General features: G+C 38.3%; 1 protein-coding gene across 1 annotated transcript in view; it reads right to left on the minus strand.

The window, feature by feature from the left end:
• Positions 1 to 21,032, minus strand: part of LOC123313870 (cAMP-specific 3',5'-cyclic phosphodiesterase-like) — a 51,497-nt gene extending 30,465 nt beyond the window's left edge. The window contains exons 1-3 of the mRNA XM_044898951.1: positions 20,847 to 21,032; positions 10,010 to 10,386; positions 9,705 to 9,923 (exon numbers count right to left, since the gene is read on the minus strand). Of these exons, the coding sequence (XP_044754886.1) occupies positions 9,705 to 9,923; positions 10,010 to 10,386; positions 20,847 to 20,922 (672 nt within the window). The 5' untranslated portion in view covers positions 20,923 to 21,032. The remainder of the gene's footprint in view (positions 1 to 9,704; positions 9,924 to 10,009; positions 10,387 to 20,846) is intronic.
• Between the last annotated feature and the right edge of the window lie 2,982 nt (positions 21,033 to 24,014).

The following is a 24,014-nucleotide window of genomic DNA, read 5'->3' on the forward strand; positions in this document are numbered from 1 at the left end:
CTCGCCAATTCAGCTGGTCCAATCCACAACCGAGCTTGGGAACAGCTAATTTCCTAACTCCAAAGCGTTGAAGGTCTTCTTTCAAGCTATGCAGTGCCGTCCATAGATTCTGATAGGTTGGCTTCTGATAGGAATGTCGCTTGGTGACTAGGTAGTAAATGAACCGACCTTCAGCCTTCAATTTCAAAACTTTTCCGATTCTGGGCTGCTGTCGCAATAGTTGTTCCTGACGTCCAAATTTATTTCTGAATACTCTGGCTATTCCTTTGCTCATACGAAGGTCCTCCGCTACGCAATGAGCGAGAGAGTATTCCTCAGACACGGTAAAGAGATCTTGATGTACTTCCTGTGTAGCGCCGAACCGTGTAACGCGTGTCTCACCATAACGATCCATAAACTTCTGGTAATCGCTGCTACCTTGCATCGGGACTTCCACAAGACGTACCTCTTCTTTGTCCTGCGCGTACGGGGCTAATCGGTTGAAATGGACAACCTTTGGTTTTCCTCTGGGGAGCTTCCTTATCCGGTAAACTACATCATTTATCCTCTTGATTACTTCATACGGTCCCTCCCACTGCCTCTGCAGCTTTGGTGAAAAACCTTTCCTCCTTTGTGGATTATGAAGCCACACCAGATCTCCAGCGGTGAATCCACCTTCAATAGCCTTGATGTCGTAGCGCATTTTCATTCGGTCACTTGCTTGCTGCATTTGATTGCGCACCTTGCCATGAATGTAATCCAGCTTGTTCCTTAATTTACTAACGTAGTCCTCCCCAGCTACGTCTTCTCCAGGCTTACATCCAAACTCTAAGTCGCAAGGCAGTCTTATTTCTCGGCCGAACATTAAACTGGATGGAGTTTCCTTGGTAGATTCTTGAACCGAAGATCTATATGCCATGGTGAATAGATGTAAATATTCATCCCAATCCCGCTGGTGATCAGAAACTACTTTGGCCAGATGTTTTCCCATGGTCCGATTCATTCGTTCGACCATGCCGTCTGATTGTGGATGAAGAGGTGTAGTCCTTGTTTTATGAATCCCCAATTTGCTGCATACTTCTTGGAATAACTTCGACTCAAAATTTCGGCCTTGATCACAATGTAGCTCCAGAGGTATTCCAAATCTGCAGAAGAATTCTCTGACCAATTTATCAGCCACCGTACTTGCCTCTTGATTAGGAATACCGTAGGCTTCCACCCATTTCGTGAAATAGTCCATCGCTACCAAAATGTACTTGTTTCCATGGTCTGTTTCGGGAAAGGGGCCAGCGATGTCGATAGCTACTCGTTCCATGGGAGATCCGATGTTATATTGCTTCATTGGTGCTTTTCCTCTACCATAAGGTCCGTTAGCAGCAGCGCAAACCTTGCATCTTCTACACCAATCTTTAACGTCCCTCTTACAATTTGGCCAATAAAATCGCTGCCTGACTTTTTCCAACGTCTTGGTTATCCCGAAATGTCCACCTGAAGTTCCATTATGTAGTCTGGTCAGAATGTCTGTCACACGGCTCTTTGGCACAACCAACTGAAGTCTCTGCTCAGTTCCATCTTCATTTTCCCAGCAACGTTTCAGAAGACCTCCATCAATCTTCAATGTTTCCCATTGTGCCCAATACGACTTTACATTCTGGCTCAGTCTGGATACCTCTTCCCAAGTAGGTCGTCTATCGCTTTTCTTCCAACTCAGGATTACTTTCAAGTCGTTATCTTCCTCTTGTGCTCTTTGAATTTCTTCAGGTAGCCAGTCGTCCTCGATTACGGTGGTCCGCCTTAAATCGATCTTTTCTTCCAGGCGCGAACAATGGCTGCAATTCTCAGGACAAGGTCTTCTTGATAACGCGTCTGCATTGCGATGGCTAGTCCCCGCTCTGTGTTCAGTGTCAAAGTCATACTCTTGCAGCCTCTCAATCCATCTAGCCACTTGTCCTTCCGGGTTCTTAAAACTCAGGAGCCATTTCAAAGCAGCATGGTCCGTTCTTAGTAAGAATTTCCTTCCGTACAAATATTTGTAGAAATGTTCTACGGACTTGATGACTGCTAAAAGTTCTCTCCTGGTCACGCAATAATTCCGTTCTGGTTTGGACAACACCTTGCTGAAGTACCCGATGACTCTTTCCTGTCCATCCTGGACTTGCGATAGAACGCCGCCAATGGCTGTATTACTGGCGTCGGTGTCGAGCACAAATTTACCTTCAGCCCTTGCGTAACTCAGAACTGGAGCTGTGACCAGAGCCTTTTTCAATCGTTCGAAGGCTTCAGTGCAATCATCGGACCATATGTACTCCTGTCCGTCTTCCGTCAATTTCGTCAGCGGCTTGGCAACGTTGGCAAAACCAGATACAAATCTTCTATAATAAGTGCAAAGGCCTAAGAAACTCCGCAACTCACTTTTGTCTTTCGGTATAGGCCATTCCTGCACTGCGTTGATCTTATCCGGGTCAACTTTCACACCTCCCCGTGAAACTACGTCTCCTAAATATTTCACTTCTGTTCGAAACAGATTACATTTTTTAGGACTTAGCTTTAGGTTGGCATCACGAAGTCGCTGGAAAACCTCGGATAGGTTGCGTAAGTGATCTTGGAATGATTTTCCCACTACTATCACATCATCCAGATACACCAGACAAGTTTTCCAGGAGAGCCCTCTCAATATTGTCTCCATCAGACGTTCAAATGTGGCAGGAGCATTGCATAGACCGAAAGGCATAACTTTAAACTGCCACAGACCCGTTCCAATGCTGAAGGCAGTCTTTTCTTTGTCTTTTGGATCCAAGCCAACCTGCCAATACCCACTCTTCAGATCCAAGGTGGAAAACCAACGTGATCCCGAGAGTGTGTCCAGGGTATCGTCAATTCTCGGTAAGGGATAGCTGTCCTTTTTCGTGGCCTGATTGAGCTGCCTGTAGTCTACGCAGAATCTAGTGGTTCCATCCTTCTTCTTCACTAATACAACGGGCGATGTCCAGGGGCTATCGGAGGGTTCAATTACACCTTCTCTCGCCATGTCTTCAATAATTCTTTCAGCTTCTTCTCTTTTTGCCAGAGGGAGACGTCTAGGATGCTGTCGGATAGGTTGTGCATCACCCGTATTGATTTTATGCTGCACAACATCGGTCTTCCCTGCTCTTCCGTCAGTGGCAAAAACGTCGGAGAAGGTTTGAACCAATTTTCTCACTTCGAGTAGTTGGTATCGGTCGAGCTCCTGACACTTTGAAGTGAGGAGGGACACCAGTTCTTCAGAATTCCTTTGTGACTTTGAGATTTCTGCAGTACTTATTCCACCCGAAATATGGTACACTGGTACACCACGTCCAATCAAGGTATCCTTCTTCAGGGTGACTGGAAACATGTTGACATTGAGCAGTCGGATGGGAATGCTGTCTCTTATCCTTACCAAGGTCTTCCCAAGTAATAGTCCTTTAGCTAATGTTGTATCGTCACAGGGCTCAATTACTCTCACGCAGCCACTCCTCGTTACGTCGTCACATCTACCAGTCACTATGCCTTCAGTTCGCCCTGGCAACGTGATGTCCTCGGTCAGTCGAATCCGATATATCTTGTCCTCCACATCATTGAATGGAATCTCTTCACTTCCTAGCCGAAGTACATCACTCTTCATATCCAATTGGCATCCAAGCTTCTTAACAAGGTCCAATCCCAGAATAACTTCTTCCGTGATTCCAGCTACCAGAACTTCGTGGCTAATTGTTGTGTTTCCCAATTCAATAGTGGAGACGATCGATCCATAAGTCGGTATTTCTTGTCCAGACGCAGTTCGGAGTTTGATCCTAACTGGGCGAGTCTTGAGTCCTTCAGCAATTTCTGGACGCACAATGGTTTTGGTCGAGCCAGTGTCTACCAGTATTTTCACATTTCGATCATTTATCTTTCCAGGGATAATTATGCTTGATAAATCCTTAGACATTATTCCTCGGATAATCACTTCGGGGGCATTTTTGGCTTGGGTCGATTTATGCCCCTTATCACCGACCCCTTTTAGTTTCCCTGCTGTGACTCTTTTTCCAATTCTGGACAGTTTCGCTTGAAATGCCCACTTTTGTTGCAGTTCCAGCACACAGCATCCTTTTTCCTAACTTGTGATATTCTGCGGATTTCTTCTCTGACAATGTCCTCAATAGATCGGTCTGTTTCTTGGACTTGTCTGACACGAAGGAGTCCCCTATGCGACGCTTGCTTCGCTGCTTCGATTTCCAAAGCCTGGGCTAAGGCATCATCTACGGTTTTAGGGCGTGCTAGTCTCAGGGCTTGTTGTATTTCACCATCCTTTATCCCATCCACGAATGTCTGGATTGATAGCTGTTCCAGGAAGCTATCTGGAGCAGATGGATAAGCCAGCCTGACTAATCTCGCCACATCAGCTTCAAACTCCTGGAGATTTTCCCCTGTTTTCTGCACTCGGTTCTTTATTTGTGCATGGTATACTTGTTGCAGATGAGCATCGCCATATCTCATCTGAAGTTTCGATGTAAGAACTTCGTAACAGGCTTGTTGACTCTCCGGGATCGTCTGTAGAATGTTGAGTGCCTCTCCTCGTAGAGCTATAATTAATGCAGTGGCTTTTTCGTTGTCGTTCCAATTGTTCGCCAGCGCAGCAGCTTCAAACTGTTTTTGATATGTCGACCAGGGTATTTTTCCATCAAAAGTTGGAGGCTTGATCTTCATTTTACTACCTTCGCCGTCATTTTCCGCTTTCGCTGTGCTGTAGGGTGTTGAAGCCAGAATATCTGTTCTGTTTGACATTCTTTTCAAGGAATCTATCAATTTGGCATGATGTTCAATTAATCCTGCCATCTCTTCAAATTTTCCATTAACTTCATCATAAACCTTGTCAAACTTTTTATCAACTTCGCCAAATTTTTCGTTCACTATATCAAACTTTTCGTCTACTTTATCAAATTTTTCATTTATGGTTTCCAGTTTCTCATCCAATTTATCTGTTAGTCGACTCACCACATCATTACAATTTTCCTTAATCTGGTCCATTTTTTCATTCAATTTACAAGAGTTCTCGTCCATTTTCTCATTCAATTTTCGAGAATTTTCTTCCAACTTACAAGAATTCTCGTCCATTTTCTCATTTAATTTTCTCAAAAAGTCCATTACCGCTTGAGTCTCCATCGCGTTCTGCAGTCTTGTGGTCACTGGCATGAACTCCAAATATCCAAAATTATTTATTTAATTCGAGCGATGTTGAACCGCACACTTGACACCAATGTAACGTTTTCTTCGCTTGATTAAAACGTCCAACTTATTAAAATTATTTATTTACACTCAATACACATATAACTCACAAACTAACTATTACACTACTATTTATTTTCACTCTTGTTTATTTGCACTAGTCGCTTGCACTGTTACTGTACTTGTACTTCCTACCTGCTCCTCCGCTGGGCTTATATAGGCGCCGGAAACATTCAGGTACCTTCGCGAACCTTTCGCGATTCTTCCAGAAGGAAGCGACCGCCCTGGTTCTCGAAAGGTCCGACCGCAAGGGCCGGACTGGTTACAATACTTTCATCGTCTATTATTTTCATTGATGATAGTAAAGTCAAGGAATGAAGGACAACTCAAGTATCACCCAGAGTGATTATAAATTGTTATTTAGACATAACAGTGCCACACCAAAACTATATTGTCAGAGAAAGGTACATGAGCCCAATGTATGTCTTAGACCTATAGTAAGTAGTATTAATTCACCAGGATACAACATTGGTAAGTTCTTACACCTTATTCTCTCACAAGTCTTGTCGACTTCGACCTTTAATATCAGAAATTCTCATGAATTGGTTGAAGTGATACAGAATATCGTGGTACCTGAAGGTTATATTCTTGTATCATTCGATGTTGTATCCTTATTCACAAATGTACCAAAAGAGTTGATTATTAGAGTAATTAGAAAGCGGTGGAGGTATATATCCAATTTCACATATTTAGATAAAGATGTGTTTATAACATTGGTTGAAATAGTCTTTGATAGTGGTTATTTTGCATTCAATGGTACCTACTTCAGGCAAATATATGGCACAATAATGGGTGACCCAGCCAGCCCATCATTTGTAAATCTTGTAATGAATGATTTATTTGAGTTTGTAGTTGACCAAATTCCATTTGCTGTTCCCCTGCTTAGACTATATGTAGACGATACCATCGCTTTAATACCTAAGAATAGTTGCAATTTCCTACTACAATTACCCAATTCATACCACTCTTCAATTAAGTTCACCATGGAAATGGAGAACCAAATGTGTCTGTCATTCCTTGACGTTACTATCATCAATGAAAATAATAGACTGTTGTCTAAGTGGTACTATAAGCCAGCAAACTCCAATCGCTTACTGAACTATCATAGTAACCACAGTGTACCCCAAAAAACAAATGTAGCCTATAATTTAGTAAAAAAATCCTTAACCCTTAGCGACTCCAGTTTCCATGGCGAAAATTTAAGAGTGGTTAAAAAAATCCTAATAGACAATAATTATCCAATATACTTCATTAATAAGATCATAAAAAGAGTTGTTGAACATTTAACTAGTGCGGTGAATAATCCTGATGTTGGGTTGGACCTTGAGATGAGTAGTAAGAGATATTTTAAATTTCCATTTATACCAGACCTCTCTTATAAGATAAAAAAGATTTTCAATGAATATAATTGTCTGTGTGCGTTTTATAACTTGAATACAACAAAAAAGTTTTTCACTCGTCTCAAAGATCCGACCCCCTAAGAATTGCAAACAGAGGTAGTATATAAGATCCCCTGCCTGGACTGTGAAAAATGTTACATAGGACAGACCAAACAGTATGTGAAGGAAAGAATAAAACAACATCAAACAGATCTAAAAAGTGCACGCAACATAGACAAGACAGCCCTTACTAACCATGCATTAAAGGAGAAACATCAATTTGATTTTAAGAATATCACAGTTCTCGACAGAGAAAAGTTTACTTGCAAACGTAATATTAGTGAGATGCTTTACATAAAAATGAACAACTCTGTAAACTTTAGGGAAGATGTTAAGAACCTTAGTTTAGTGTATGACTTTTTACTAGATATAACATGACAGGATGATAATAGGTGAAGTAGTGAAATGTAATTTTGTTGAATATAATTTTTAATATAGTATTTCAGAAGAATAATTAAGCCCATGAGTGTTCTTCTCTTTTTTCTTTTGTTTAGTTCTGTGTAGTCTACTGACGGCTCAGTGGTTTTGTCCACTGCGCAGTATTTTTGTAAGTTTGTGAGGTTATGGTTTTATAATTTAACAGCTTTAATGTGCACGTGCTATTTTTGATATTATATTGCTTTAATTTGGCTAGATGTTCCTTTGTGTAGTATTCTTTGACTGCATTTAACATAGCAGAATATTGGTAATGCCTAGATTATTTCCTTGATGATTATGTACCTGAAACTCAATTGATTTTACAGCCTTGAAAAAGAGGATATACAGGTCCTCGAAACGTCGGCAACTATTTTGTAGCTTTGGCAGAAATAAAGGTCCACATTCCCGATATTCCTTTTTATTTATTGTTCTTAATATTTACCACAAATATAGTTCAGATTTTCGTATTCACTACATCAAAAGCATCAAACTGGTATATCTTCCAATTTTCGACATCAAGTTATAACAACAAAATTCAAGGATTTATCGGAGCAACCAATAAACAAACCTAATCAGTTAATGTGCTCGTCACAGAAGAAGACAATGAGGTTCAGTTACCGGAAAATTCGAGTAGACAAGAGTAACCGATGTGACCGGTGCTGTGGACAGTCAGATTAGAGTGAGCGTAGCGTTGAGAAAAAGATTAGGTTAAGTCGTCAATTGTCGAATGTGAAGAACATTCTTTCTTGAAGATTATAAAAATAAAATATTAAAAACTAGAAAGTCTAATTTTTCAAAGTCAAATCAAAATAAACATCACAGACTCGTGTATCACTCGATTCGGACGATGCAGAAAGTTTGACACCATACCGTTTCTTGATTCCCTTGGAATCAAGACCTCCCATATTATTCACCATCATTCACCAAAACTGTAGAAAAAGACTTGAATTTGATGTCTTCTTGGAGAGCTGCACAAAGGTTAGCCGATATGTTTTGATCCAAATGGTCAAGAGAATATTTACCTACGTTGATCAGAAGCAGTTAATGGTATAGAGAGAATGGAGAAAGAGGCTACAACTGGGAGACGTTGTTATAATGGTGGATCCAGATGGGCCTAGGAATTCATGGCAGAAGGCTGTTGTTATCAACGTCTACCCAGCAAGGGATGGAAAAATACGACCAGTGGATGTTTTAGAAACTCCAACAACACCATTTATCGAAGACATGTTGCAAAACTTATTGTTTGAGATATTAAGAAGTAATGGCCCATTTCCCAGATTAATTACTAGGCATGAGAATTATTGTATTTTTCATAGAATCAAAAGATGTTGTTCATTTCAACTATAAAGTATTCATGAATGGATGTTTCCAAGGTTTCCAAAAAAAAATATATTGAAAAAATATGTATTGACACTGACGACAGATTTTCATTTTCACCATATTTTAAGAAGAAATCGACCTTCGACAGGATATAAACCTATTAATTGAAAATAAAGACTAAAACAGAGTGAGAAAACACATCGGAAACACATTATTCAAACGCGACGAGACCCGATGAAACGTGATGCGTGTTGAGTCGAATCAAATGTATTGTTTTCTATAGACCAGAATCATACTATGAATACCCGATGCGACGCCACGCGCGTACAATTCACCCGCACCAGACGCGTCAACTCGCGTCGCGTTTTATTAATGTATTTCCACCTTTATTTCATGTTGCGTCCACATGTAGCGTTTGTGTAGGTACGCGTCAAAACGCGAGTTTCCCTATTAAATTTTCGGTTTCCAGAGTGTTTGTTTTTTTTCTAGTTTGAATTACTTCATCCAGAAAATATTTCAGCAATTTCTTTCCAACATGTATTTTTAGTAGGTATGTATAAATTGGAATACTTGTTCGGGAGATTTCATATCCCACAACAGAATTCTCTATTTCACATATTCACATCCCATTCAAAATTTGAAAAAAAGTGTGTGAAACAAGTTGGAAACATTTCCTAAATACGAAAAATAGTGCTTTTTCCAACTTGTTGCACAAATACATATTTGAAATATCAATGGAAATTACAATTCCGAAGGAATTGTCGCTCCAATAATGTGAGGTACTTATGAACTTAATATTTCATTCTTCCGATGCGCCCGGATAGGCGCTCGAACTAGAGTGTTGTAAACTGTACAGAACTACTTCTTTTTGTATTGAAATATTTATATCCCTTCATCGATGAAAATTTCCATATCAATATTATCGCGTTCCATATCGAAAACTCCACTTCCGTTCTCACGCAGCCATCAACGCTTGAATACTGGACGCTACCATTGAAGCGAATTATTCATAACGAGTAAAGAATTCTTCGCTTCTAACTCAGATTTTATTTTCATTCATGGTGGCAAGAATCCATACTCACGCTTTTAGGTATATTTTCCCTTGACGGGGATGCATTAGAAAAATATGTGGTTTATTTCCAGAGAATTTAACATCCATTGACGGGTTTCAGCGCTTTCATTTTGAGCTTATTGGTAAAACAAATATGTTAATTATATTTCAGACTTATGACCAATCCTGTATATTTTATAATATAAACCTACCTGCGATTTTTCAATCGTTGCCGAGTGCCTATCGCACATGGGACTTATATCCATTTTGGCTTCCCTTTCTTTATCGCCCTGTTGAAAAAATTCTTCCATAAGTCGTTCGACCCACTGTTTATACAACGAGAATGGTTTCGTAGGATTACTCAGATCAGCACAATGGACTAGATTTTCTAATACTTGAATACGGTCAGTGTAGTTGTCCAGCAACAAAACCTGAATAAAAATGAATAATGATATTTCTTACAGAGAAATTTGTGACATCATTCGATATGTGAACACTTGGGAGAATATTTCCTTACCCCGGACCCAGCGACTTTTTTGGTCTCGACCATCGTTTTTAAATCAGCAAGCAGACTCATGTGCTTGGACATATCTGTGCTCAGCACCATGTCTATAACCATTTTACGCAGGGTCTGTCTCTGCTTCTTTGTCATGTTACAGAATATATCACATCCATCGTTCTGCAATAATTTGAAAGCCACTGCCAAATGGTGGTTCTCCAACACGGATTCGTCGTTATACATCAACGCCAACTCGCTGCTGGAATTGATCAAGAATTGGTTCGTCAAGCCGGGATGGTCAACATCGTGAATGCAGGCCGCGAACAGGGCTGCGGTTATTTCGAGGGGTGTGAAGACCGACTCCAAAGCTGGAGTATTCAATAAAACATGAGTTCCTGAAAGAAAATTAGGTCAAAAAGAATTAAGCTATTGATTAAGGACAAAGCATATCTGCTTTTCATTGAAACGCTATAGATTGGTTGGTAAAACTTTGACACTATAAGCCTCGATGAACGAAAATAATACCGAAATTAAAATGTGAATTGGATGCGACAAAATGGAATCATGGAAAAAACACTCGACACACATTATTTTATACGGATGTGTTGCTCCACCTGTATATTGTCACATGGTGCTTGTTCATCATTCCGATAGTGGGAGTTGAGCTGCACCCATGGAGTTAAAATTACTGCATAATGTATTTTCAAAGAAAATCAAATTTCGTGTTGCAAGAGTCAACAGTTCAATCACTTTCGAACATATGCAATGTTCGATTTTTAAATTTTCAGTCAAATTCCATTGAAGCCAAAGCTAGAAGTTATTAGATACGGCGGATTTTTATTTCGTTTCTCGAAATTTATAGGAAATTTGAAAAAATTCACATTGAGCATTAATTCATCCAATTAAAACTGTATTACATGAATAAAATGTCGAGAATAAGTATTTGACAGAAATCCTGATCATTATAATAAGGTTAAATATTTTACCTAAAAAATAACATATTAATATTCATTATTGTTAAGTGATGTCATTGTTCTCGATTTGGAGTAATAAACATAGAAATCAAATTATATAGGGTCTTTCACGAGGAACCTCACCCATATTTATACGGGAAACTACTGAACGTATTTTCATGAAATTCAGCACTTATAAGTATTTCACGATGCTGATGGAATCTAAAATATTTTCAAGGCATGAGCACCTCCGGTTTTTCCGGAAATGACGTCAACTTCCGTTTTTCAAATTAGAACACCATTTTTTTATTGCAGAAATAGATTCCTTAGAAAATTTCAATTTATTTTGATGTAACATTTTTCAGTTTTGGTTGGAAAATTCTCTCTGAGCGGGAAAATTCGAAAAAAAAAATCGAAAATAGAGCTCCGCTGAAACAAGAAAAACTTCGAAGTTTTTGTGTGGAAAATTTTCATTTTTGGGATTTTCCAAGATGTAAGATTGATGTATCCACTTTGAAAATCGAAATCGCGATTCATGATACAGGGGGTGAAAAAATCGCTTTCAAAGTTAGGGATGACAAAATCGTGAAAAATCAATTTTTTCAAAGAAAACCTCATTTTTTTATGGCAGATATTGAATCTACGTTGAAAAATAATGTTAGTGTATGCATCACACCCTTGCCCTAAAGTGGATATTTTCTGAGTTATTCACAAAAAACTGTTTTTCGTCTTGAATTTTCAGCTATTTCTTTTCCCTTCACGCCAAAAAGATGAAATTTTCAGGAACTGTTATTTGAACCATGCTGTAGATTTTTCACATCTTCTTGAAACCGACTTCAAGTTACTATTAGGAGAACCATGGCAAACTCTCGCAGTTATAACTAGAGAAGATGCTCAAAGTTTTGACCGTTAATTTCTAGACATTTATTTATAAATTTATATGTCTCAGGAATGCTTCGTGCGTTGCCCTTCTTATTTCATCGGGAGGAAGAGATCTGCAAAAGTGTTTAAAAACCAAATTGAGTTTCAAAACTATCAATCTAAAAATCTAAACAAACCTGAACGCATTTCTGATTCGTTCTATGCAGTCCTCTTTATCAGTCAGGGGAGTTGAGTAGACAATATTTTTTATCCTACCCCAAACATAATAGTCTAACGGAGTTAAATCGGGAGAACGTGGTGGCCAAAGATGTGGACCATTGTTCGCCAACCATCGATCTTCAAATAGCCTGTAGAGGATATTTGACACATTGAGTGAATTGTGTGGAGGCGCGCCATCTTGTTGATACCATAAGTCATTATGGTTCTGTACTAGCGGCTCAATTATTTGAGTCAATATGTCAGAATATCTATCTCCTAAGGGAGAACATTCTTTAAATAATGCAAACATGTGTAGTGTTCTATCTTACCAGTTCCATCATAAATGTGAACATCGAGAATTGCATTATTTTTGATGGCGCAAAAAACATTGAAACTCCAGGTCTCTTGAAAGTTCCATTGTCTGAAGTGGTGGTTGTTCTCTTCATCCCAATAATGACTGTTATGCCTATTGAAAGAACCATTCTTTGTGAATTCAGATTCATCTGTCCAAATTATACAGTCCAAAAAGTTTTCATTCTCTTGAAATCGAATGATCATGGCTTCGCAAAACTCTGTTCTCCTGACGAAATCAGTTTCCTTCAAATGCTGTACGCCTATTGAATTTATATGGGTCCATTTTATGTTTTTTTTATATTCTCCAAACACTCGATTGAGATAATCCCAGATCAATCTCTGCATCTTTGAGAGAATTTTGAGGATTCACACGAAAATATGCAAGAACTGTAATTTCGTTGTTCTCATCTTCTACTACACTTTTTTCTCTGTGTATAGTTTTCTTAACGAAAGATCCGACATTTCTCAAGTTTGTCATGGTTTTGTTAATGGTATCTCTCGTTGGTCTGGGTCGGTCAGGAAACCTCTCAATTAACAGTCGAATCGTTCTATCTACAACTTTATTACATTCTCCATGAAGTAGAATGAGATTTAAATAATCTTCAGTGGTAAAATTAGGCATAGTGATCGATTTTAGAACTTAATACGAATTATCACCAAATTAATAGTAAACACAAAATGCTACTGAATAAAGAGGAATTTGGCAGATGTAATTAATGATATCTATCATTAAAAAAAAAAGAATGTAAAACATGGTAAGTTTTTGCATATGGTTCATAAGGAATTATTTATTTATCACTGGAGAGAAAACCGATGGCCGATTAATTGAAATAAAAAGGTTTCCGATACAAATTCGAATCAAAATTCGCCATCTATTTAGGAACAACCTGTAACTTTTTTCTCTTGCATATTAGGGTAGTAAAATCTAAAACATGGTTTAAGTAGCGCTTTCAGACGACTATACTAGCGTCTGATTTTGATTTAATCGCTTTGACTGAGACGTGGCTGAATGCGGGTGTGTTTAGTGAGGAACTTTTTGATGATCGATATGTGGTGGTTCGAAAAGACAGAGATACGTGTCAAACTAGGGGTGGAGGTGTTCTTCTTGCACTTAAAAGTGATATAAGATTCGAGGTTATCAAGGCGGATACTGAAGCTGAATGTATACTGGTTAAATCAATATCAAGAAATTATAAATGTTACATATCTGTTGTCTATTTTCCGCCTAACTCAGAGTATGATATACACGATAATTATTTTAGTATGTTTGATAGAATGCTATTGGATGACGATGATTTATTAATTTTCGGTGACTTTAATGTACTACAATAACTTTCTGAACTTGTTCGACTTGAAACAACATAACGATGTAGTGAATTTCATGGGTCGCAGATTGGATTTGATTTTGTCGAACATGTCAGTGTCTACTGTGATTAAATCCCAATGTACTGTTGTAAACGAGGATAGATATCATCCAGCACTCGAATTTTCCGTCGATTATTCACATTATAGGTCAAATAGTGGATATGACAATGAATTTAGTTATAACTATTCAAGAGGTGATTACATACTCCTCTATAATCTTATGTCACAGTGTGATTGGTCAGATGTAGTTCGATGTGATGATGTTAACAAGAGTATAAACCTTTTTTATGATATAATGTACAATATATTGGACCAAGCTATTCCCAAATTCAAAAGAAGTAATTCAGTCAGTGCAAGACGTAAATTTCCAATATGGTTTTTGCTGATTTGAAACAAAACATAATGAAAAAAAAATAGACTTCATAAAAGGAAACATATAGGTGTTGAATTTACGGAGTTGAGGAAGAATATTAAGCAACAAACGAAGCTTGAATATGTTGAATATAAAAAACAATTAGAAATGAATTTCAAGAATGATCCTTCCACTTTTTGGTCATTTATGAAAAAGAAAAAATCTCAGAATAAGGTATCATCAATGATGACATTCAGACAAGAGTATCTCAATAACGCGGAAAGCATATCGAATGCCTTTGCTCAGTTCTTTGAATCAATTTACACTTTGGATTCTGATTGCTACGACACAGTGTCCGATTGGGGAACTTTCAGTTTCTCCTTAATAACAGAGGACGCTCTGAGAGAAAGTGTCAAAAAGTTGAAGCCAAAAAAAACCTTAGGCCCAGATAATATTCCTTCTTATATTTATAAGGGGTGCATTGATTATCTGATAGATCCACTGCTTCATATTTTCAGTTTGTCAATATCAAAGAATACTTTTCCCGATATTCTAAAAACATCGGTAATAACACCCATTTATAAGTCGGGGGAAATATGTCAAGTCGAGAATTACCGACCCATAAACATCGCGAATGCTTTGTCCAAGATATTTGAAAGGATAATATATCAAGATATAATACAAAATTCACATCTCAAGATTAATCCGATTCAGCATGGTTTTTCTAGGGGAAAATCGACGGTAAGCAATCTTTGTAGTTTTACTGAATTAGCAGCGGAAGCAATTGAAAGTGGTCATCAGCTCGACACAGTATATACTGATTGCGAGAAAGCGTTGGATAGGGTTGCCATGCAATTCTTATTAGGAAGCTGGCTGCAGGACAGTTCTCGAAAAATGCCTGTAGTTTCGTTGACTCATATTTGAGGCAGAGACAGCAGTTCGTCAAGATTGGAGGTGCATATTCTCGATCTATTGCAGATATCAGATGTACCTCAAGGAAGCATACTCGGTCCACTGCTTTTTTCGATCTTTATGAATGATCTTCCTGCTCACCTGTATTTCTGTGTGGCTTTATTGTTCGCGGACGATTTCAAGCTTTTCAGGAAGATTGCTGCCTTTTGCAGAAAGACCTAGATGAAGTAGAGCGATGGTTTAAGATGAACAAGATGTCTTTGAATATCAAAAAGTGTCATGTTGTTAGCTACACACGGAAAATGAATCCGATACAATTCAATTATACAATCGGTTCACAAATAATTGATCGCAAATCGAAAACCAAAGATTTAGGTGTCATGTTTCAGCCGAATCTAAAGTTCAATAGCCACTTTGAATTATCAACCGCAAGGGCATATAGAATGTTGGGATTGGTCTTCAGAAATGCGAAAGATTTTAATTGTTCAACTATCCCTCTGCTGTACAATGCCCTCGTAAGACCTCATCTTGAATATGCCTCGGTAGTTTGGATGCCGTTCTTAGTCACTAACATAGACAAAATTGAGAAAGTTCAGAAAAGGTTTCTGCGCTATTTACACCTGATAAAATATAATGAATATCCATTTAGAATATCGTACCAAAACATGATGAAGGATTTCAGTATGATTTCACTAGATAATAGGCGTAAATTCAAGGCTGTGACCTTTATGTTCAAAGTTCTGAATAATGTGAGCTACCAAGATTGTGATTTTGTGAAATTTATTAATTTTAAGGTTCCCAAATTGAATTTGAGAATTTTAAACAAGGAACCTTTTCATGTAATACCTGGACACTTATCTCCTGTAAATTGTATGATGCATGTGTGCAATGAAATTGTAACAAAATTTGATGTGGATATTTTCAATACTACCATTAATGAATTGGAAACTATACTATTGTAGGTTAGAATATTTTCTCTGTATTGTCTCTGTTCTGCATTTGTAATTTACCTTTAAGGTGTTTATGTGGAATTAAATTGAATTGAATTGAATTGAAAAAAAAAAAGTAACAGTTCCTGAAAATTTCATCTTTTTGGCGTGAAGGGAAAAGAAATAGCTGAAAATTCAAGACGAAAAACAGTTTTTTGTGAATAACTCAGAAAATATCCACTTTAGGGCAAGGGTGTGATGCATACACTCACATTATTTTTTAACGTAGATTCAATATCTGCCATAAAAAAATGGGGTTCTAATTTGAAAAATTTGATTTTTCACGATTTTGTCATCATTTCATGAAAATACGTTCAGTAGTTTCCCGTATAAATATGGGTGAGCTTCCTCGTGAAAGACCCTGTATATTATTACAGAAGAATGCTAATCCAGTAGTAAGAAATGCGGCAAAAAATTGGCAGTGGTCGTTAATACGAATGCGCATCATTAGTTTATTTTCTAGCAGAACGTTGCCGAGCTTCTGTGTATTCTGTCGATCGAATCTTATGAAGAGGGAACAATTCATGTAACGAAGGTATGTCGGACAACAACGCGTTTTCTTTCAGTCATTTGATTTTTCAATGTTGCACGACCTGCTCGGAGGTAAGGAGTTTTAAGTCGCATTTTCTGAAATGTACTTGTGTATTTGTTTATTATATTAAAAATAATAAATGCAAACAAAAAACTCAAAACTTGAATAAATTATCGAGTTCCACTGATAGCGAATTCCATTAATGGTATATAGTAGTATTGCACTAGATCAGGATATTTCAAAATTGTTGCACGGGTTTATAATATGCACTCAATGTTTAGGTACCTGCTCATCTAATGGAATCTGCGATAATATCGAATTGCATTGGTGATATTAAGTTTAGATCTTCTGGAATTTTTGTTGTGAGTTCCAAATATTTAGTAAGCACCAGTTGTTACCATGGAATTCGCTATAAAACTCCAATCTTCTGCCAATTCACGGTTTGGTCAAACATTCAATGAACACTCAATAATACCTCTACCGACAAATTCAGATTTGCACTCGACACACCTTACCTTCGGAGGTAAGGTAATATATCAGGATCTCGGGATCCTGATATATTTTCATTCAAACCTGCAACATCATTGTACTGATTTTCTAACAAGGCATATATAAACACAATTAGTCATCCATGCATGTGTTCAATACCGAAAAGAAGTCCTGTATGAATCGAAAAATAAGTTTTTTTAACGAATGAAATATGTTTATTTTTCATTTATACCAAATAAACAATTCGACTGAGGTAGGAAAGTCTATGCAACGTTCGAGTTGAAATGAATTAATGTCGCGCATTCGCTTTAACGACAACTGTCAATTTTTCGCCGCATTTCTTACTACTTGGATTAGCATTCTAGAGTGAGTATATATATTATGATTTCTATGGTAATAAAGGAATTTCGTATCAATTGAATTCGTGAAATCAATTCATTTTCCACACCTTCGCACCTAAATTAATATGTTAAGCTACAAGGTGATACACTTTTAATATCCGTCATAAAAACCACTTTCATGAATAGCTGCAAAGTGTCAATTGCGTACAACAGATGAAGTGATACCGTTCTATACCTAACCTTGTGACGTCATCACAATAATCCATATATATTATGGAATGATGTTTAGTTGATACCAGAAAAACATTCGCCAAGGTAGTGGAGGTTGTACACGCAGAGTTTTTCATCGTCTATGGCAGTTGATATTCATTCAATATTATTGTTAATTGTTCTGCACAGTGTTTCAATTGAAACCCAGCTTTATTCACGAAATGACGAAATTACGCAGAAATCACCCATAGCTTCGCTCGCGTCGTAGTACAGCTTTAACTTACTTATAGTCCACGAGGTGGTGTCACATTTTTATTAGTGATTTATCTCCAACTCGAAAGTGATTAATTAGAGAGTTACACTATTACTGTACTCGAAATCGAAAGTCAGTCCGCGCGACCGTGGTGGGCGTGGGCGTGGGAGGCGGTGAAACTCGCCGGAAAAATCTAAAAAAAAAAGTGATTGATCTTCACGTAAAACATTGTGCTAATGTAAATTATTCATGATTATGAGTGAAAATGGGCGTTTATCACTTTCCCGATGGTGGAAACATGGTGGTCGGAAAAATCTGAAGTGGCCGATTTTCACTTGGAATTTTGAAGAATGATTATTGATCAAAATTATTGATCAAATTGAACCTAAAAATGGACGTCAGTCACGTTTACTGTAGTGGATTATGCGTCAGTCAGGCTTCCAAAGTCAAGGGCTTCCTTTGGCGCGCTGCACATTATGCAGTTCGACTGACGCATATTCCAATGGCATCGTGCCGGCTGACGATTATTTATCGAGTGTACATATTAATTACTTGTTTATAGAGGGTGTTTCATCATAAACTGGACAAACATATATAGTGGGTAAATGACACCGGGAGAATCACTTTTGCCTTATGACATATACCCCGTTTTCGACACATAAGCGAGAAAATGGGTGTTCAACGTCGTATTTGAGCATTATTCTAATGAGTGTGCTAAGTTTTGTATAATCCTCAAAGTAACGGTTTCTGGTCACATCGGAGTATTTTTGAGTGCTCAAATCAGACAAGATGAAGAACTCCGGAAAAAAAATTCAAAATGGCGGAAAACCTTCAATGTTCGTTAGAAAGGGGGATGGCGTATACCAATACTGATAAGGCAGATGCATTGGCGGACTCGATCGAACGAGAATCGAGAATAAATTAAAGGATAGACGACGATAATGAAGATCTGGAAGTTCTGGTTGAAGAAAATGATGGAGAAATGGATGAATTACCAGCGGCTGCTAAAATAGACAAACCAACATCGCCAAATGAAATCAGGGAAATTAGAAGTTTGAAGAAGGGAAAAGCTCCCGGAAGCGATAAAATAACGAATGTTATGTTGAAGAAATTACAAAGAAAAGGTATAGCCGCTCTAACAAATATCGCGAATGGAATTATGAGGACAGAATACTACCCAGAAAAATGAAAAACAGCGGAAGTCATAGTGTTCAATAAACCATTCAAAGAGAAGAAGTTCCCACAAAACTATAGACCGATAAGTCTACTGTCGGCGTTAGGAAAAGAAGTAGAAAGAATTATAGCCACGAGGCTAAATGAGGAAACCGAAAATCTGAAACTAATACCACCAGAACAGTTCGGATTCAGAAGAGAGCATTCAACAGAGCAACAATTATTAAGGCTTACAGAATACATTACAGAAAGATTCCAAAATAAACAAGCTACAGGTCTTCTTTTACTAGACGTCGCCAGAGCATTCGACAGAGTATGGCATTAAGGATTAATATACAAGATGAGATGTGCTGGATAATCGATCAAAATATGCAAGTTGATCCGGAATTATCTCAAAAATAGAAGATTTTACGTGAAAGTGGAAGGAGAATGCACCACAACAAGAGATATAGAGGCTGGAGTACCCCAAGGGTCAGTACTTGGGCCACTTCTTTCCAAATATACATTCACGATATTCCGAAGAATCCAAGAACCATGCTGACGTTTTCATGCTGACTACACAGGCATAGCAACTCGACACCGCAACCCAGAAGTAATAGAACGAGTTCTACAAGAAACGATTGACGAAACAAATGACTGGTGCATAAAGTGGAAAATCAAGCTCAATGGACAAAAGAGCCAAGTAATATTACTATAGAAGAGAAGACTGCGATCCACAACGAATCTAGAAGTTGACGGCGAAGAAAACGACTGAAAAAATGAAGCCAATATTTAGGAATAACGCTTGACAAAGGACTTACTTGGAAAAGTCATATCAAACAAGCAATCGAAAAAAGGAGAGACAAAATTGAATATAATCAAAGCCGTTGCTAGGCTTCAACTGACTTATGGTTCAGTTGCCTAGGGTTCCGCGGCAAAGAGCCACATCAAAAGAATTCAGGCAACTGAAAACAAGCTGCTACGATGTGCAATAGATGCACCTTGGTTTGTCAGGAATAGACGGATTTATAGGGACCTAATATGGGAAACCATAACGGAATTCATGAACAGAAAAGCAGAGAAATTATTCGAAGCCTAGTGCACTACGACCCAGAGGAAGACAAAAGGAGAATGCGAATTCACCGAAGGAGACCAAGAGATCAATTAAGAAGAGATCCCCACACTTGTTTTCCCTCAGGAGAGGTTTGCTCGTCTGTCTTGCAAATTTTCCCCCTGCAACACAAAAAAAAGATGATCCATCACTAGTTCAAAAGTGACGCCACCTCCCGTACTATTATTCTTTTATATATTCATAAAAAGAATTCAGCTAATAACCGTCTTCAATCATCTCATTATTCCAGATGAGGAATCAGGCGAACCATTGTGTGTAGAAAGTTTTCGGTGGGTCCAAGTGTCTACTTCTTATGAATAAACGTCTTAACTTTGTTTTAAACTGGGTGAAAATTTCGAAGGGACTTAAGGACTTTGGGATAACGGCATAGTATTCCAGAAGTTAGCAGCTACTATTCATTTTTCTTTACAATCTTCAAAATTCGGTACTCTATCCTGTCTTCCGATAGTGTTGAAGGGGTTCACTGATAATCATTAGCCGTAACCCTTAACCGCTTGTTTCACCAATGTTTATGTTTAATATTTATTAGTCTTCGAGTTTATTATGTTATAATTATAAAAGAAGGTTTGATAACCAACAACAACATTTCTCCGATCTTAGTGATTTTGTCCCAACCAATAAGAATAATTTCTTGATTTCCTTATCCTTATCTAATCGAAAACCAATGTGTGGAAAGTGCAACAACTGGAGAGTCATATCCAATAATGCTCCAATTACGGGACAAAACTGGATTGAACTTACCTTGCGTTACATCCGCAGCGTGCAGAGAATTATGGAATGGATTGTCTTTGACATAGTGGTCTTCAAGGGTCATCATAAATGTGATGAACGTCTTCGAAGGTATTTTGAGCGTATTTAAAAGGTCACGGGAAGTGAAAGTTGTCCATGCCACACACGTTAGGGGCCTTCCGTTGCTTAAATAACCTAAAAATGAAAGTTGATTTGAGTGATTAATATAATATAACACAAGAACATCCAAATTCATCAATTTATTATTTACCTATCGGCTGATATTTTGCAGTGAAATATGACTTGAAAGTGTACCAAGAGTGTATTCATTTGGAGTTTTGAAAAATATCAGATTATTAGGTCCAACGTCTTTTCAGATACAATGATAAGTTTATTTATTTTTACAGTGTGAAATTTTTATATTTCTGAAACCATAATGTCAGTACCTCGGTCAGTACGTATCTATGAAGCAGCTCCTCTTCATAGCTTGATTCATAAATATTGATACTACAAACAAGCAAGTTTTTTGTAACACAACATTTTTATTCATTATTTCTTTATAGTGTGAAGAGGCAGTTTTAGCTCCGCCACAAAAGGAAATTTCTTCACCGATATTTTCTTTATAGGACCTAACAATCGCAATATTTTCGAAGAAAACCGTTATATTATCATAAGGGGGATTTACCGATTGATATTATGTCATCGTTTCCCATCGATCAGTCCCATATTTGTAGCGAAAACCGTATGTCTTTTGTTTTCACAATTCATATATTTTATAAGTCTTTCCGTTCAAACGTACTTTTTCTGTCATTTTGACTCGAAAAACGGTCTTTCAACTTGTTCCGTTTTTCCTTCTCTTCAATTATTTCTGTGTCTTTCCCAACCAGTTGATTGACCGAACAATTTGAGTATATCCAATGGGTAAATGAGTAACCCATGGTGGGGACAGTTTTTCCGAGGAGAGGGGTACTTCTTCGAGGCCCGGTGCCGGTCAAGATCAGTAGGAATTGAGATCGATAGGTGAGTGAGTGACGACAGTGAGAATCTGTTTTCCGAACTAACGAGATTATAAACTCCAAGGCAAGTAATTGGTGACATTTATTTCTGCTTTATTGCACCTTTGTAGAGTAATATCCTGTCTAGACTTTTTGCTTGGCTGAAAATCTGAATTAATCGTAACTTAATCTAGCTATTCCCTCGATATAGATTTCTTTCCGTTACCGTAGGGTGGTATTTGGGTTCCAGGAGGACGTTGGGCTCCCTTACTTCACCGATACTTCATTTTTTCATCATTTCGTCCCTATTTCTAACAGTTTAAATTATAGGTTATAGGTTGGATCCATCGACCATAGAGATGGATTTCTGTGACCGTCATACACCGTCACCGCCGGACTCTGTGGTTGCTATTTGACAGTCAGCCATCTTGAAGTTACTGAGAAAGCGAGAGAGAAAGAGACCGAAGGTAACCGACTGGTGTACGTCCGTACCGATTTCTACCGAGAGGTGGAGTTACTGTAGGCTTTTGAATTTTGACTTGACTTAATTCAGTTTATTTTCCGATACCTTTTATATTTCTCTGAAGTTCATTAAATTTTGACTCGCCTTGATTCCGTGTATTTTCCGAAACCATTTACATTTTTCTGAATTTTATTTCCTTTTTATTGGAGTGACCGTGCTGAATTAACTTGTAATTATTTTACAAACCGTCCTACGCCGACTAGGCCCACCCGTTGACATTCATGATTTTATTGTAACTGTATATTTTTTGTATATTGTTTAATCCAATAGAAATAAATAGTTGAACATCTATTTTGTTGCCAATTATTTTGCCAGTGAGTGTATATTTTTTAAATCAGTTTCATCTAGGAGTTTAGTTAGAAGAGGAAAGTACTCTTTTTATCGCCTAAAGACCGTTGAAAAGCAGACACTAAGAAGGCGATACCTCCCTAGTCTTCATCAATACCCTTCTCCACTGATACTCGAGTCTACCCGGGCTCTCTAATTCTTGAGAGATTCTGTGAAAGATGAGGGGTTTTAGAGATTGCCCCACTGGCACCCGAGCAAAGGTAAGAAGCGGCCAGAGTACGAAAAAGTCTATCACATCTGGCGCCCGAGCAGGGACTTCTGCTGTTCTGTGAGTAGTTGATGTTACCGTAACCGTCCGTACCGTTTCTTTTCATTTCTTATCGAATCATAAAACTCTACACTGGCAAATTGCTAGCCGTTCTTTGTTTCTTGTATATGCCCATAATGTGCATATTGTAAATAACTCTTCTGATTGCTTGGTGCCGTGAAATTGACTGAAAAGCGACGAACTGACATAGGAGTTAAAGGCTGCGCCGTAGGACACACCGTTCAGGAAAAGAGAGCTCACCTGAGAAGGGCCATCCATTCCGAATTATCGTTCATACCAAAAGATGACATTGACCAGGCACCGGAAATTGGTTTTTGTGGTGCCAAATTGTGCAGCTTAATGAGAGAGATATGTGAGTTTGATATTGATAATGGAGACAATGAGTTGCAGCGCATTAGAAGCTGGCTACTGAACGTTCAAGGCCGACTGAGAAGTCTATCCCCGGAAGCTACCAGTCTGCTTCATAGGAAGACCGAGCTGGAGCACTTTCTGAGGGTGGCTATGAGATTGCTGGAGAATACTCAGTGGTTGGGTGGTGTTCCAGGAAATCCGCCAGCGCACCGTCGCTGATTGACCAGGAACTACCGGACATCTAATCTAGGCTTGGTCCAGACTTGATTTCATGTTCAACAACCGTTGGAGAGGCAGACTTGTTGAACTTGGGAGAAGATGGTGACATATCATGACCGACACCCCATGGTGACAGGTCGCAGCAAGACCGCCAAGACTATTCCATCGTTTCTACCGTTCCTGTATGGAAATGGAGCCTGATATTCGATGGGTCAACCAGCGTGACCTCATTCCTGGAGGAAGCTGAGTATCTTGCGGAGGCTAGAAGGGTGAGCCACAAACAGTTGTTCGAGTCAAAATACGAACTGTTACGTAAGGATGTTATAGACTAGTACATTCCCCGGAGAGGTACATTCAGCGACTGGACAGATTTCAAGGACCAACTCCGAGAGGCCTTTCTTCCTCCTGATTACGAGGACATTCTACTAGAGGAAATCAAGAAACGCACTCAAAGAACCGAAGAACGACTCTTGTTG

This window comes from Coccinella septempunctata, chromosome 5 (genome assembly GCF_907165205.1).
Source record: "Coccinella septempunctata chromosome 5, icCocSept1.1, whole genome shotgun sequence".
Taxonomy (NCBI): Eukaryota; Metazoa; Arthropoda; class Insecta; order Coleoptera; family Coccinellidae; genus Coccinella; species Coccinella septempunctata.